This window comes from Lygodium microphyllum, chromosome 22 (genome assembly GCF_053477565.2).
Source record: "Lygodium microphyllum isolate KBCC chromosome 22, Lygodium_microphyllum_v1.1.10, whole genome shotgun sequence".
Lineage (NCBI taxonomy): Eukaryota > Viridiplantae > Streptophyta > Polypodiopsida > Schizaeales > Lygodiaceae > Lygodium > Lygodium microphyllum.
Genome location: NC_141156.1, coordinates 113485540 through 113503870, shown reverse-complemented (window position 1 = coordinate 113503870; position 18331 = coordinate 113485540). Strand labels below are relative to the sequence as shown.

Sequence of the window (18331 nt, the reverse complement as noted above, 5' to 3'; positions counted from 1 at the left end):
GGGATAAAGGCCCAGTTTAACCTCCGTATATAGTACACGCACAATATTTAGCTATACATGTGAATGCACCATTATGTGCCCTAAGTAAAAATACATTTTATTCTTTGTGTACCAACACATTGTTGCTACACCCAAATCGAATCGTACTCTCTCTCTCTCGGTCACTCTCACTCACCTGCTCCCTTCTCCAACTGCTAAACACCCTCAACAACTGGTATCAGAACTGTAGATTCTACAAGTTTCCGGAGACCAAGGGCAGCTGACAGAGCAATCAGCTCGTGAATAGGTTATCGTCGCCTCTGCAGCACAGGTCGTGTTAAAAACGACCAACGAAGAGTGAGCGCCACTAACAGTTGACCAGGCGGTAGGCGACTGGGTAGCGGGTGTGGACCAGGACCAGGTGGCAAGTGCTATGCACGTGGCGAACAGTGTGAAGGCGTGCAATGGGGACCAGGCGACGACTGCGCGTGGGATGGCGACCAACGTGACGGGTCACAGGCAAGTGACGCCAGTTGGAGTGCGACACGACGTGCAGGGTCAATAGACCCCCCCCCCCCCTCCATCAGTTTTTTTCAAAAAGAAATCAAAATTTCTTTTATTTTCCAATTATCCCCTTGCCTTAACGGGGCTTCACACATGGTAGCACAGATTACAGATCTGTGCAAATCTGGCCCAAAAATTTGGGACTTTTCCCAGATTTGACATCGTTTATGTCTGTCAGTGATTTTGGAGTCAGAAATTGCAGACATTGCATGTGGTGACCTCAATTAATTTGGGGATTTTGCCAAATTAGTTAGAATTTTGTTCTTTTGAGTAAAATTTCTTAACAATTGAATCCCCAAAAATTAGGACTTTTCATGTATTGATAAAATTTTGCTCAGTCGGGTCCGATTGACTGATATTTATGAAATTTTGGACTTGAAATTTTGGGGTTTGTGCAGAATTTGGTAAATTTCTGCATTTTTTGCTCGTGTGGTGGCTGGTTCATATACAAACAACAAAGATTTATTACTGTTTGAGAAAAAACAGCAGGGTGTTTGCTGGTTCAGCTTGGGCTTTTACATTTCAAGGGCATTTATTCTCATTTTCGTGATAAAATGATGATAGCTTCTTCCAATTCAGACATCAAGAGTTTGATGGAAATCAAACGATTTGACGGTCATGGCTTTGACAAGGCATTTTGTTCCTAATGTCTGATGCAGATTGGGCCAGAGTAAACAAAAAGGCTATGGCTTACATTAAGATGGGTGTCACTGATGACATCTTGACTGACATTAAGGGTTTAGATACAGGTTATGCAATATGGGAGAAGCTGAAAACTACCTATGAGATCACCACACCTGTTAATCAGGTGCATTTAATACGCAAGTTGGTGAATATGCGGCTGGATGAGTCGAAGTCTGTAGTTGAGCACTTGAGTGCCTTTACAGGCATTTTAAATCAGCTCAAGGATGCAAATGTGGACTTTGATGAGATACGTTGAGGGCGATCTTTTTTATCATGACTCTACCTGACTCTTGGGAGACCTTGGTGGTTTCTCTCAGCAATAACCCCAATCTCTCATATGATGGGGTGCACGCTCAATCTTGAATGAAGAAATTAGATGTATGTCTAGTGGAGAAGGCAACGACTCAACTTATAATGTAAGAGGCAGGGCTAAAAAGAAAAATACAAATGCAGGATAAAGAAACAAGAGCAAGAGCAAAGGAAAGAAAAAGAGTGACATCACTTGCTATCACTATGGTCGGAGGGGCCACAAGAAACCTAATTACAATATTACAAGAAGGAACAAAAGAGAAAGAAGAATGCAAGAGATAAAAAGGAGGAGGAGGATAAGCTAGATGCATCTGAAGGAGTCAAAGGCAAGGAAAAGGCCAATGTGGCCTCTAGTGTTGTCATAGAGGAGCTTTCAGATACAAAGACTCATGTATTATGTGCAGTTGATTATGATGCCCTTGTATATCGCATGCAAGATATGCAGATTACCAAGGCTGATGTGATTAATGTACTTTTGTCAGTTGATAATGATATCACTCAGACTTGGATTGTAGAATCTGGTGCCTCTTTCCATGTAACTCCTTGCTTGGAGTGTTTTGCTATGTTCAATGCAGGGAGTTATGGAAAGGTATATCTTGAAAATAACCATGCTTGCAACATTGATGGGATTGGCATTGTACACTTGTCTTTAGACAATGGGCAAGAGCTTGTGTTGAAATATGTCGGATATGTGCCTGGCATTAAAAAGAGTTTACTATCTGTTGGTTAGCTTGACTTGCATGGTTACACTACTCTGTTTGGTGGTGGTTTGTGAAAAGTGAAAAAGGGTTCCATGCTGATTGTTAAAGAAAACAAGAAGGCAATTTGTATGGTTTGCACTGTAAAGCCTTGAATGGAAAGTTTCTTGCAGTTGCTGAAATTTGCAGCCACTTGGAGTTATGGCATAAGAGATTAGGCCATATGAGCCAAAAAGAACTTGATGTCCTTACCTCTCTGAAGAGGGTTGATGGAAAAAGGCTCTAAACTTGACCTTTGTAATGAGTGTCAATTTGGAAAGCAAATAAGAAATTCCTTTTACTCTGGTGTCTCTCGTAAGTCCGATGTCTTCAACTTAGTGCATTCTGAAATTCCTTTTACTCTGGTGTCTCTCGTAAATCCAATGTCTTGGACTTAATGCATTCTGATGTATGTAGTATGCCCGTGAAATCGTTGGGTGGTGCTGCATATTTTATCTCCTTTATAGATGATTGTTCCAAAAAGATTTGGGTATACCTATTGAAAAAGAAAAGTGATGTGTTTGCTGTTTTTAAAACTTTTCATGCATTTGTGACCACTCAAACAAGTAAAAAGATGAAATATTGAGAACTAATCATAGGGGTGAGTTCACATCAACTGAATTCAAGTCCTTTTCTGACTTGCATGATTGTAAGAGGAAGCTTACAGCCCCTTACAGCCCTTCTTCAAATGGGGTGGCTGAAAGATATAATAGGACCTTATGTGAAAGAGTGTGGCGCATGCTCTCCACTACTAATCTCCATCATGAATTTTGGGGAGAGGCACTCAAAACCGTGGTTCACATTTGCAACCGCTCTCCAAACAGGTTCTTAAATAATGGCATCCCTGAGAAGGTTTGGTCTGGCAAATCAGCCTCATATGACCATTTGCGCATATTTGGCTATGATGCTTTTGTGCATGTTCGAGATGAGCTGAGGAACAAACTTGACCCAAAATCCATCAAAGGCATCTTCATGGGCTATGGTGATGAGGGTGAATTTGGCTACAGAGTGTGGTTACCTTAGTCCAAGAAAATTATTTGCAGTCGTAATGTTGTGTTTAATGAGGCAAAATTGCTAAAAGGTACTTTAGCTTCTAATGAAGATATGAAAAAGGTCAAATTTCAGAGTTTGCAACCACCTATTACTTCAAAAAATGAGCCTCATGGTGCTATACCACAGGCTGAAAATGATGATCAACCGGTTATTTCTGAGCAAGATTATAATGGATAGCAAATAAGAGCACAAGGAGATCATGGACAGCAAGATAGACTTGCTGATTATGAAAATGCAAGTGCTGGTAATGAAAATGAAGGTATTGTACAGCATGAACAGCAGCCAATAAATACTGAAAATAGTATACCTCCAAATGTAGATTCAATTCCTGAAAATGTTAATCATTGGGTACGCAGGTCTACACGCGTAAGAAGGCAACCACATAGGTTTGACCCCTCCTTGCATTATCTAATGCTTACAGATGAGGGTAAGCCTCTTACATACAAAGAGGCCAAGTCATGTGAAATCAATAGTAAGTGGGAGCTAGCTATGTAGGAAGAGATTAAATCTCTATATGCAAATGATAATTGGGATCTTGTGTCATTGCCCAAGAGAAGGAAGTCACTTCCAAGCAAATCGGTGTACAAAGTAAAGACAGTTGATGGGAAACCCAAATACAAGGCAAGACTTGTTGCCAAAGGGTATGCACAAAAGGAAGGGATTGACTTCCAAGAGGTCTTCTCACCTGTTGTGAAGATGACCACTCTACGTGTGCTTTTTGCTCTCACTGTTGTATTGGACTTAAGAGTTGTACCAAATGGATGAAAAAACAGCTTTCTTGCATGTGACATTGATGAGGAAATCTACATGAAACAGCCTGAGGGCTTTGTAGTTCTTGGAAAAGAGTAGATGGTGTGTAAACTAAAACTCAGCCTATATGGGCTAAAGCAAGTACCACGGCAATGGTACAAAAAGTTTGACACTTTTATGCCATTTGATGAGTTTACAAGCAGCTATGCAGATCTTTGCTTGTACATGAAAAAGGACACAGATGGCAGCCCTATCATACTTGTTTTGTATGTGGATGATATGTTGCTAGCTAGGAAAAGCAAGACTAGCTTGGATGCTCTCAAAAATCAGCTCAAATCAGCCTTCTCCATGAAAGATTTGGGGAATGCAAAGCATATTTTGGACATGAGGATTCGTAGAGATAGAATGCAGAAATTATTGTTTTTATCTCAAGAAAAGTACATTGAAAAGTTACTAGACAGATTTAACATCGTTGAAGCTAAGCCTTTTGGGGTCCCCTTACCTCCTTATCTCAATCTTAGCAAAGACAACAACCCAAAAGATGACGTGGAAGCAAATGCTATGAAGGGAGTTCCTTATGCATCAACTTACTAGATCATGAACATAACCTTTTCAAAACAGGATGCTCAATCAATGGCAAAAGAGGTTGACTTGCAAGAGCCAGCAAAGTGTTCTAGATGAGCATTCAGGTACTATGGACTGTCCATCACATCACTACTCAACTAGCTCGGAGATTTTGGACTTATCAAAGTAGACCTCTTCAGGAGCTAGAGTGAGATACAAGACAGTACATGTGAGAGACAAAATATTTATTCTTTGATTACACAACCAAACCGAGGAGGAGCTCAAATGAGCAAAATCAAGGCTTGCGTAGTAATAGCACCCCATTAGCACAAATAGGGCATCACTCACCCTTTTCTGATAAACTTCTTGAGGAGACCGAATGACAAATCTTCTGACATCAAAATGTATAATTGTACTTATGATTGCTGTCTTCTGACATCAAAATGTATTATTGTGTTTATGATTGTTTTGTCCAAAGCCTAGTAGCATGGCCTTGGCTTGGTTCGGGCAGAAGTTTTATATGTTTGAGATGTGGGGTAGCAGAGCATACTGAGACATTTCCTATGGATAGCCTTGCAACAATGTCCAAAGGAAGGTCCTCCAAATAGTCTTCAAGCGCACTCATGGACAAAGGATAGCGGCTTGATCCACTGTTAGGGGATTGGCTTGCAGATATGAGGATACTCGGGGGAGCATCTCCTGTAATCACAAGCTATAAATCGAGGGCGATCCAACTCCTGAATTCTCAAGCTGATTGTTTTTTCATGACACTAGAGCTCATTCTTATTATTACTGCATGCTAAATATGGATAGGCACAGGCAGCAGTGAGCTACCTCCACCGAAAGACCCTTACACAAACCCTCAGAGGCAGTTGCGACAAGTCCAAGGTGATTCAGAGTTTATGACAAGAAAACAGAGGCACTCCTTACCAATTGAGACTCGAGCACCCTTTTCATTCATTTCCTTGCATGTATTGGCAGTATATTTCTCATTGGATTTCCACTAAGCCCATTGTATTGGACTTTCTCTCTTGAGAGCACCCAGCCCAGGAGACTGACCCATTCCCTTTTAAACTGTTACTTGTTCATATGGATTCTTCCTTGTAAATTATCTTAGTTTTCAGGCAGTATCAGCTTTTAACTGAATATACTTCTGGAAAATAAACTGCACATGAAGTAAAAGTTGCCATCATTTCAAATTCTTGACCTAATCATAATAACAAATGTAAGCACTCGTGTTGAAGAATTATTGCTACCAAATTATCTATGCCTCGAAATGAAGTGGTATAAGGAAACTCATCATCTGCTTCATTTGTATGATTGTAGACCACATCCAATATGACCTGCAAAAAGAAGCAAAGGTATTGATTGTTACATCCAATTGCAAATTAAAGACACCAACTCAGTCAAAAGAAACCAGCATAACCTTCAAAACAATTTATCTGACCTCAATCCCTGCTTCATGTAGAGATTTTACCATCTGTTTGAATTCCAATGATGCTGCACTTGGACCGCCACCATTGCTAGCATAACGACTCATTGGAGAAAAGAAATTGATCGTAGAGTACCCCCAAGTGTTGATCTGCAACATTGGTTAAAACAACTTATTTTGTAAATTCCACAATGCAAAAGCTCGACGTTTGTAAATCGAATGACACATTCTGAGAATGGACAATTTGTGAATTCATATGCAAAGTAGAAGTGAAACCAAACTATCATCTTTTCATAAACCTCATGGTTAGATGTCAACATTCACTTCCATTGTAAAATGAGGTGCACCCCGATCCCATAAGAAGCAGGTTGAAGTGATGATCACAAACCATTTGGCCTTCCAAGCATGCCAGTCCTATTCCATTCATCCCTCTATCACAATCATGCATAAACCCTTTCCACAGTGATGAAATCACTTTTCCTAAGGAGTTGGGTCAGCAAAAGAGTTTGTGTGAATCAAATGCATTGTGATGAGCTTTAATTCTTTTATAAGGCTTTCGTGGTACTTGGCTATCAGCATCAGTTTATCCTAGGTGATTACTGCTACCAAATTCTACTGGTTTTTGAGTTTACAGACTTCTTTACATTTTCATTCATGTCAACATGTAAGCCTCTATCAGCTGCATGCACCTTCCAAAATATACTTCCAAGCTAAACTTGGAGCTGCAGTCATTATAATACCATGCCATTTATCCTACAACATAGGCAGCTGTTGTTACCATCTTCCAGTCATATGAACATAAAAGCAGAACTACACAAAACTAATAAGCAGAAAGGTTTTGCCAGAGTTAAATGATCATACCATGTGATCACGAGGATTGGGCCTTCTTTGAAATTCAAATTCATCAAACTCAAACACTGGTAGTAACTCAACCGCATTGACACCAAGATTAACTAGGTGAGGAATCTGCGGGATTAGTTCAATCAAATTACTCAGAGGAACATACTGTTAACTGTTAAGTGTTAAACTAACCACAACAAATTCAAATTCGCTACACTTGCACCTGTAGACCATTTAAGACTACTATCTACTGAAATCAATTTCTTCTTTTCTCCCTCCCTCCCTCCTTGAATTGCACAACTATCTCTTGAAGTCAAAGCATATCTATGTCCAATGTCATCTCATCATTGTTGGGTGTAAAGTCCCTTTAATCTTCGTGTGTATAAACTTACAGGTGTGAACACACCCTTATTTGTACCCTGACATACAAAAACATCTTATTCTTTGTGTACTATCACTCAACTGGTACACTCATCTTGGGATTCTCTCACTCTCACTCAACACTGCTTCTGCTCCAGATCCTGTCTCGCACTTCATTGCACACTCCTCCCAACAAACTGGTATCGGAGCTGCGGCAAGAGTGTGTGTGCTTCCCAAGAGTGAGAGTCAGCTCTGCGCACACGAAGAAGCCGTTCACCTTTCAGTCATTCATTGGGAAGCAGGCCAGTTATTCATTGGGAAGCAGGCCAGCTGTCATTTTGACCAAACTGGTCAGGCACAGGCAATGAGTAGCAGCAGGGCTGTCGTGACTCAACAGGCACGCATAGAGACCAGCTGCAATGGCCAGGTGATAGGTTGGGCAGCTGTGACAGCCAGTGACAGGTCGGGCAGCTGCGACGGCAAGTGACAGGTCGGGCAACAACTCGGGCTTGAAGCAGCAGGTCGGCAGGCAACAGCGCAGATCTGACGTGGCAAAACAGGCCGACAGGGACAGGCGTTAGGTAGGTCAACGGGAGCCATGCTTCATCAGCTTCTTTTTCGTAATTTTTTTTAATCATTTCCTGAAGACTATTCCCCTTTTCATTAACAAGGATTCACATGCATAAGCACAACTGTCAGATTTGTGCATATTTATGCCTGAAAATTTGGGGGTTTTCGTAGATTTGATGCTGATCATGCTTAACAGTTACATCGGACCCGGAAATTGCAGAAATTGTGTACATTAGCCTTGAAAATTTTGGGGTTTTTTTATGTATCAGTGAAATTTTCCTCAGCTGAGCCAAATTTACTGACATTGGTGCATCTTTGGACCCGGCAGATTTGGGGCCTTTGCAAAATTTACTTGTTTTATGCTCTCGAAACACATTTTAATGCGATTGGGGCTGAATGGTCAATGAAATTTTGGGGCTTTTGCTGAGATTTGTGAATTTCGGTAAAATTAGTGTGTGAAATGCACATTGGGGACATTGCTGAAGCAATCTTGGTGCTGTAAGCAATGAAATTCAAGCTTATTATCTCCCACTTGTGAGATTTTGAAGATATCACAAAGAATCCAGGTGTTTTTGTGTCTCAAAAGTGCTTTGCAGTACACATGTTTGGCAGCTCCCATTGAGTTCATATATTGCTAAATATTCGTGGTGCAGCAATCTTAGTGATCACTTGCAGATCTGGGATTGTTGCAAATGTATTTTTGGTGATATTGCTGAACTCGGAGTCACTTTGCAATGGTGTATGCATGGATTATATGCTGAAATCTCAGTTATATTGTTGAAAGTCATTCCTTCTAATGCTGTACATAAACTTGGATCAAATCTTGCTCTTATCTCCTGAAATTTTAGGCTGAAATTAGCTGAATATTCAGCCTAATATTTACTGTCATAAAATACAGCATCGGTACTTGGCACTTTGCTGAATAATGGCCACTAATGCTTCTAGCAATAGTGACACTAAATCTCTTCTTGAAATCAAGAGGTTTGATGGCACTAGCTTTGACTTGTGAAAGGACAAGATGCAAGGCATTTGTTTCTCAAGGATTGTGATGATGCTCTCTTGGAAATCAAGCCTGCAACTATGAGAGATGAGGATTGGGTTAGACTCAACAAGAAGGCCATTGCATACATTAAAATGGTTGTATCTGATGATGTACTTATAAACATTAAGCGTCAATAGGGGTTATGCCATATGGAAAAAGTTGATGGACACTTATAAAATACAACTCCAATAAATCAAGTGCATCTCATGTGCAAGCTTGTTAACATGGAGTTGGATGAGTCTAAGCCACCATTGGAGCATTTGAGTGCTTTCACAAGGATTTTGAGTCAATTGCAAGACTCTGGTTTGCAGCCCTTCAATGATAAATTGAAAGCTATTTTCTTGTTAATAACTTTGCATGATAGTTGGGAGTCTTTGATTCCTTCACTAAGCATCAACCCTACTTTAACCTTCGATGGTGTTAGGGGCTCTATTCTCAATGAGGAGATTAGAAGAAAGTCCAATGGAGAAAGCAGTGGTTCAGCCTATCATATTAGAGGCGGGTCAAAAAAAGAGGGGTAATGCAAGAAAGAAAAGCAAAAGCAGGAGTAAAAGCAAGGGTAAATAGCAAGATGTTACTTGCTATCAATGTGGACGTAAAGGGCATAAAAAGCCCGATTTTCGGTACTACAAAAAATAGCAAGAAAGAAAAAAACAGCAAGGAAAGAAAAAGAAGGATGACAAGAAAGATGATGACAGCTCTCTCTCAAAAGAAGTTGCAAAGGCAAGTGTTGCATCTAGTGTGGTCATTGAAGAGCTCTCTGACACTAGAGAAATACTTGTTGCAACCTCATGTAATGATGTAGATGTTATGATAGCAGCGGGTGATATACACATCACCAAAAAGGAGGTGATTGATGCCTTACTTTCAGCTCATGATTGGCTGTCCCAATCATGGATAGTGGATAGCGGTGCCTCTTTTCATGTTACTCCCTCTTTGGAGTCATTTTCTAAATACACTGCAGTGTGCCTAGGCAAGGTTTACTTGGGGAACAATTCTGCATGTGAAATAGAGAGTGTAGGTACCATTCACTTGGCCCTTGAAAATGTCATATATGTACTTGGCATGAAGAAAAGTCTATTGTCAGTTGAGCAACTTAATGCAAGAGAATATTTTACTACCTTTGGTGGTGGATCTTGGAAGGTCCACAAGGGCTCTATTCTAATTGTTAAAGGCAACAAAAATGAGACTTTGTATTATTTACACTATCAAGCATTAACAGGCAAGTTTTTGGTTGTGGCTGAAGTTCATTCACAAATGGAACTTTGGCATAAAAGACTTGGCCATATGAGCCAGAAAGACCTTCAGGTTCTCTCCTCTTTAGGGAGATTTGATATAAAAGGCTCTGGTCTGAACTTTTGTAATGATTGCATATATGCAAAACATATGAAGTCTCCTTATTACTCTAGTGTCATTAAGAAGTCCTACTTCGTCACTTTTATTGATGATTTTAGTAGAAAACCATGGGTATATGTGTTAAAGAGCAAAAAGGAAGTGTTGGATACTTTTAAAAGGTTTCGTGCATTCGTTACCACACAAAAAGGGCTTAAGTTAAAAGCTATAAGAACGGATAATGGGGGCAAGTATATTTATAATGAGTTTAGAAGATTTTGTGAGATGCATGGCATTAAGAGGGAGTTGACAGCCCCTCACAATCCAGCATCAAATGACGTGGCTAAAAGATATAATCACACACTTTGTGAGAGAGTCAGATGCATATTGTCCACAGCTAATCTCCCGCACTAGTTCTCAGGAGAGGCTCTTAAAACTGCAATTCATGTATGCAATCGCTCTTCCAATCATGCATTGGAAAATTGCATTTCTAAAGAGGTTTGGTCTCACAAACTTGCTTCATAAGACCATTTGCATGTCTTTGGTTGTGATGCCTTTGTGCATGTTCCTGTAACTCAAAGAACTAAACTAGACATGAAATCCATCAAGGGCATCTTCGTGGAATATGGAGATGAGGGAGAGATGGGTTATAGAGTTTAGCTTCCTCAAGACACAGGAAGATAGAACACAGTCGAGACGTAGTATTTAATGAGGCAAAGTTGCTAAAAAATGCTACGTATGGTAACCTTGACAAAAAGAAGGTCAAATCTCAGTATGAACAGCCAGCCATTCAGCAACCATTAGCTGAAGATTTTGTCCCTTTTGATGCTGAAAATGAGCAACAACCTATTGTGCTACAGCCAAAAGATAATGGATAGCAAATAGATGCACATGATATAATAGGATAGCAAGAAGAACATGCTGAAAATAGGTTACAGCAGCAAGAAAACGCTGAAAATCAGCCACCAGGTGATGACGTGCACATACCTCAGGATGTAGGCCCATTGCCTAACAATACAGATCATTGGGTAAGGTCTACACGTGTCAAAAGAAGGCAGCCGAGAGGTTTCAACCATCTTTGGATTGCATTGTATTGACCGGATGAAGGTGAGCCTCCGACATTTAGTGAGGCACAATCATATGAAAACAAGAGAAAGTGGGAGCTTGCTATTCAGGAACAGATGAAGTCTCTGTATGCGAATAGCACATGGGAGCTCGTACCTTTGCCCAAGGATAGAAAAGCTATTCCTAATAAATGGGTTTACAAGGTGAAATGTATTGATGGGAAGCCCAAGTACAAGGCATGCTTGGTTGATAAGGGCTATACACAAAAGGAAGACATAGACTTCCAGGAGGTTTTTTCACCCATTGTGAAGATGACTATGCTTCGTGTCTTGTTTGCTCTCATTGCACTCTTGGATTCAGATCTTTTCACCTATGATAAAATTGACTACTCTTTGTATTGTACTTGCTTTGGTGGCTAACGATAATATGGACCTAGTATAATTGGATGTTAAGATAGTATTTTTGCATAGTGACCTTTATAATGAGATCTACATCCAGAAGTAGTAGGGTTTTGTGAAACACAGCAAAGAAAAACTTGTTTGTAAGCTAAAGAGAGACATTATGGATTAGAGTAAGTCCCAAGGGAATAATACAATAAGTTTGATATCTTTATGCAATCTTATGTAAGGTTTTCATTAGTAGGGCTAATATTTGCCAATTAGCTAAAATTTTATATATTTGCTTTTCTTTTTTTTTAGTTGAGTAGGTTGAGTTATAGCTTTGAGATTTTGCCAAAGAGCTGTCCATTCAAGAAAAGGCACAGATACCAAACGCAAAGAGCTGTTTTGTGGACTTTCGCAAGGCCTTTGACACAATGCCACGTGCTAGACTCGTGAGAAGAATGCAAAACATTGATATGCCTGTAGAGATATAGTGGAGTATATATCCTTGTATGAGATAGTTACAAACAGAGTACGAACACCTAAGGGCATCTCAGATACAGTCAATAGCACCATTGGGGTAAAACAAGGCTGCTCATTTTCACCGGGCTATACATAGATGAAATTTCAAAATATGTGGACAGAACTGGTGGGGCCAAAGCTAGCCTAGTTGGAGTGCGGATTTCACTACTACTTTATGCAGACAATATTGTACTTATATCCAACTAACCTAAGGGACTAAATAGACACTTGGATGCATTACCAAATTTTTGCAGAGATAGAGACCTTAAGGTACACCTTGAGAAAACTACTCAATGTGTTTATTTGGGAGTCGCATTGAAGGGACCACTATTCTCTTGGAGAGTGTCACCAAAGGCTCATTTGGCAAAAGCATATGCAGCCGTAAGTGTATTGGATAGGCAATGTGCTCACATACAACTTCACGAACCATGCACCAAACTGTGACCCTGGTTACACCCACACTTCTATGTGGGGCAGCTATTTGGGGTCCGAGTCTCTTCCACACAAGGGACAGCCTTTGGGAGACTAGGATGGACCAAAGAAGGAATACTATGACGGGTGAGAGCATATGGAAAGACCATTGGTCGTGATAATCTCATACATAATACAAGCAAAGAGCTTGACCCCACATGAGATTATCAGAGCTGAGTTGGAAGCATCACCATGGTGATTGAGGCCTTGTTCCAAGCAGTGACTTTCATACATAAACTATGGGGGCTCCCCCAAGATAGATACCTATGGCTAGCCCTGGCCTCTTCTAGACAGCCAACAGCAGAGGATGAAAGACATTGTTGGTATGCTCATATGAGTACATGAATTAATTTACATTGGGCTGCACATTGACAGACTACCCCCCTTTGACTATAGCCTGGATTGCCCTACACTTGACCTAAGCCGACGATCAGAGCTCAACCATGTGATCAGAGAAAACATACTGAGGTTAGATACGGAGAAGACTTGGATTCGACCCCCTTCCCCCCATGGCACAAGGATGGCACACTACCAGACCCACTTCCTTCACCTATCTTAGGATGGTTTCATCACCTGACCCAATTACATGGATACACAGCTGCCTCATGGATTGTGGATAGTTATTGGTCAAATCCACACCTCATCTCACCACCTGAGGATTGAAACAAGCAAATGGGAGGGTATATAGACAAAGGCATACTTATGCCCACTATGCGATAGAGAGCTAAAGACAAAGGAACACTACATCTAACAACGCATGGTATATTATGATATATGAGGCAAATACCAGTGTCTGTTTCGAGAGGGTTTTGGATCCCTGAGACGAATCATGTAGTTTGAGGACCAAAGATGCTTGGGTTTCTTCCTCTTGGAGCTCTAGAGGCATAAAGCAGCTATTCTGCATTGTAAGAGGCCCCCCACAGCTCAACTCACATAGACAGAGTAGGAGATCCCCATAGCTTGGCTCACATAGACAAAGAGTGGTCACTAACTTTTTCATTGCTACACGATCGAGTATGACACATACCACTACTACTGCCACACAATCTACAAGAGTACATCATCATTGGACCTCATCTTCTGTAGGTGTGCCTTTGGATAAAGCACTAGCACTAAGCCAGTCTAGGTCCCCACATCCACCTAGACGAAGGCCTAGACATCCACACCACATACAAATTAGAACCATCATTGAGCACCACAAGAGACATAGATGTCGAGATACCTTAACCATGAAAAGATACATCTCCTTAGAGGACCAACATCTCATTGATGGAGAGTTTCCCTTTTCTACTTTTACTTCTACATCATTGACATGTTTTCTTTTTATAGGACGCTATTTCACTTTTCAATCTTATAGGCATTTTTTCATCTTTTCTCATTCCAAATGAGAAACACACTGTCCTTGTATGCATTGCTCTGGTCTCATAGGCCACATTGCCCTTTTAGAGATGTTAATACTCTTTTTTCTTTCATGAATAAGTGTATATTAATATTGGAATATTTACATCCGGCCTTCAAGCCAACCAAATAGAAAGGATACAAGTCTCACATTTTTTACATCAGACCATTAGGTTAGCAAAGAAAAAAACATAGATACAACTAAAAGTCTACCACAACTCTAACAGTCTAACACAAAAATGTCACTCAGAAAGGCCAGCTGGAGTGGAGCAAACAATATCCAGCCAAGGAGCAGCAATGTCAAGAAGAACTAGATCAGCTAAGACCATAGAGAGGATCTGCCATAACACTAAACAACGAGCACAGGCCACATGACCATGGATACCCAATATACTCAATCAAAAATGAAGACATTCCGAGTACGCCAAATATGCCACACGGCTATCCATCTAAGGAAATGGAAAAGGTAAAAATAATTTGAATGCAAAGAAGACGAGGATATCATCTTTCCCATAATCCACGAACGAACTAATATCCGGTGTTGAGTTGCCATGGACTACACACAGGAAACAAAACTCCAAATTTGTCTAGCAACAGGGCAAGAAACAAAAAGATGAAATATTGTTTCATCGCATGTAGTACAGAACACATAACGATCAGCAGAGATCTTGTGGGCACGCAATGCATTGCCAATTGGAAGACCCCAACAAATAGCCTCCACATGAACACTTTACCTTGATAAGGAACCTTGGACTTCTAGAGCTGGATGAATCTTTCCTGCCACTTCTTTTTACAATCCTGAATATGCCATACTTTATTAGCCTTTTCCGTGACCCATCTCTTGGCCTCCACTATTGCATGATAAATCTAGTTAGCTGATCTTTTCTCAAAATCATCGGGAATTGCCAGGAAGACAACGGCTGTAATATTGGCAAAGGAGAGGACCTCAAAAGCCTGTCCTATATAGACAACCAAATGTCATGATAACCTCGAGGTACCCGGAAGTCCTAACGGATACGCCGAAAAAATAAAGACGTGCATGTTCAAGAATGACACCATCAAGGACTGCCTGCAACCCCAAACGAGCCATGAAGATATAATGAGACATGCAAGTATTGGGGACATACTACTAGTGGGAGACTTTAATGCTCGAACAAGAAGTGAGCACTCTGCCTTTTATGATATTGAACATGAAATGTTTAAGAAATTGTCCTTGGATGAACTAGGGCTTGCCAGGACATCTCAAGATAAGAAGGTGGCAGCGTGTGGATCCCATCTGCTAGCTTTGGGAAGTGCTCACAGATTGGCTATATTCAATGGCCTATAAAGATGGCTAGGAGTGGATGCTTTCACTTGTTGGAATAGCAAAAAAGGGGTCAGTGTGGTGGACTATGTAATGGGCTCGCCATCGTAAATTCCAAAAATTAAGGATTTTGAGATATCGGATAAGCCGATCAGTATAGCGGCCGACCATGAGATCCTAAAATTTACTCTAGCATGTAGTTAGAGACAAGAAACATGCACACAATCACACACATTCCCACATTATGAATTTCTAGAGCAAACATCGCATATCTATAGTGATGCGGTACGAGATGGCTTAAGTCAGCTAGACCAACATGAACCATTGGAAGATGTCACTAGATCTCTAGCGAAGGTTTTACATGCTGCAGCTTCAAACGCATTCCCATGTAAGATGGGCCCTACTGCAATACACAACTGTACTGCCCCTAAAAATGCTCAGTATGATGATGAGTGTAGACTGACTAGGACCCCGCCTATAGAGGGATAATACACTAGGGGACATGCATACATAAGCAGGCACGAAATGTCTTTCATCGTCTTGTGCGGAAAAAGAAGAGAGATTATTTAGCCAAACTAGAATCAGAGATGTATCAGCTCTTTTTGAGCAGAGACAGTAAGAAGGCATGTAGAAAATTTCAGGACAAACAACCCCCAATTCAGTTGACATCACCTATGGTTTGGCATGAACATACTAGGGCACTATACGATGTTCCATCACAAGAGCAGATACCCTGTCCATCAAACTCTAAGCCAACACAGTGTGGGTTCTTTACGAAAAAGATGGTGAGATATGCCATTTGGAGGTTGAAGAATGGGAGAGCACATGATCAAGTTGGCCTTGTAGCAAAGCATTTTGCACATGCATGTTATGCATTGGCCCCTATCTTGGCGAATCTCTTCAATAGAGCCATATGTGCGGAGATCCATTGTCGCTAACAACAACCACACTATTATGATTGGCCATATGCTAGCAAAGATATCTGCCTCTATTGTGGAGCATGAGTTGAGATGGTGGGCTGAAACAAAGGGGATTCGGTCTGTAGGACAAGCAGGCTTCCACCAAGGATACAATACATTAGACCATATATTCACGCTAAAGGCCTTGATTGAGGAGGGACGATCATGAAGGCAAAAACTATATTGTTGTTTCGTGGATTTTTGCAAAGCTTTTGATATAGTACCACGTGCAAGACTCATGCAAAGGTTGCAAACCATTGGAGTCCTAGAGGATATGCAATGGTGTATTTATCCATTGTATGAGACAATGACAAGTAGAGTACCAGTGCCTAGAGGCACAACAGACTCTATGTCTAGCACGGCTGATGTAAAGCAAGGCTGTCTGCTCTCTCCTTTGCTGTTTGGATTGTACATTGACGACATTTCAGATTATATACAAAGATGGGGTGGTATGGTTGGCTAGGGTATCGATACCAATTTTGTTATATGCTGACGATATTGTGCTCATCTCAAATTCACCTAAGGGGCGATAATGACATCTAGCTGCATTGCATGTGTTTTGTGAAGAGAGAGGCCTCAAGGTTAATCTTGGAAAGACAAATTATGGTCTATAACATGCTCGGCAGCTTGGGTGACATACTCAAAGCATCACTTTATGTATGATGGTTAGTCTATGGAAATGGTTAGACAATATGTATACCTTGGGGTCACTTTCAAAGGGCCATATTTTCATGGAAGGAGACCTCAAAGACTCGGCTTGCACGAGCATATGTAGCTTTGGGCACTCTAGAGCGATAGTGTGCACACATACAGTTCCAAGAGCCCCGTACCAAATTGTGGCTCTTTGACACTTTAGTTATGCCCACACTACTCTATGGAGTAGCCAATTGGGGCCCAAGCCTTTATCATACTAGACAAGTACCTTTCATGGACTGTAACAAACCTGAAGCACAACATTATGATGGCTAGGAACATATGGAGAGACCGCTAGTCATGATGATAGCACGTATGATAAGGGCGGAAGCCTCAATACCACAAGAGATCATCCGAGCAAAGTTGGGTGCAACACCCATGGTAGTGGAGGCACTATTCCAAGCAATCACCTCCCTCCAAAGGATATGGCAGCTCCCTAAAGACCAATACCCTAGGCTAGCTCTCACGTCTTCAAGACAGCTAGCAGCAAAGGGAGATAGATAGTGTTGGTATGCAAATATGAGCACATGGCTGAACTTGCATGGCCTGAATACAGACAGAGTGCCACCGTTCAATTACAGCCTTGACTATCCCACTTTGAGTATCAACCATTCAGAGTTGAATAGAGTGATCAGAGCACATATCACCAAAATGGAGACAGAGAGGACTTGATCCAAGCCCCCTTTCCCATTAGGCACGAAGATGGCGCAATACCAATGTCACTTCTTGCAACTTTCCCATGATGGCTTCATAGTGAGGCCGAGATATATGGATGCTCAACATTCTCACGGGCTTCGAGTTGCTATTGGGCAGACCTGCACCTCATCACATCATCTGACGATCGAGACATGTCGATGGAGCCATGTTGTAGCAAATGAGAGGATGTGCCAGCTTTGTGAATGGGAGCTAGAGACATAGGAACACTACATTTGTAGATGCACTATATACTATGATATCCGAGGCCACTATCATTGCCTCTTGAAGGAGGGCTTTGGACCATTGAGACATGTGATGGACTATCAGGACGGCCTTTTCTTATTCGAGCTCCAACGGCAAAAAGCAACATTGTTACAAGATTGGAGGCAACACCAACCACATCCACCCCTGCAGAGAGCAGTTACAGACTTTTTAAGTATAGCTGACCCCCGACAAATTCCACCTCACACACTACATCTCCTCCTAATAGATGCCATCAAGGGACATCATCAGGAGGCATTACAGTAGACGGAGCTACAACATCATGCAGAGCACAACGCCCTAGGGTACCTGCTCGGCAATGTAGGCATGCTCATATGCGACACTTCGAGTCATGATTTCTCATTAC

General features: G+C 41.2%; 1 protein-coding gene across 3 annotated transcripts in view; it reads right to left on the bottom strand.

Moving 5' to 3' along the window:
• ISA3 (isoamylase 3) overlaps positions 1-18331 on the bottom strand; it is a 264204-nt gene that overhangs the window by 110204 nt on the left and 135669 nt on the right. For all 3 annotated transcript variants that reach the window (XM_087662417.1, XM_087662418.1, XM_087662419.1), the window contains 3 exons: positions 6934-7038; positions 6088-6222; positions 5897-5983 (listed from right to left, as the gene is read on the bottom strand). In XM_087662417.1, coding sequence (XP_087518543.1) covers positions 5897-5983; positions 6088-6222; positions 6934-7038 — 327 coding nt within the window. The remainder of the gene's footprint in view (positions 1-5896; positions 5984-6087; positions 6223-6933; positions 7039-18331) is intronic.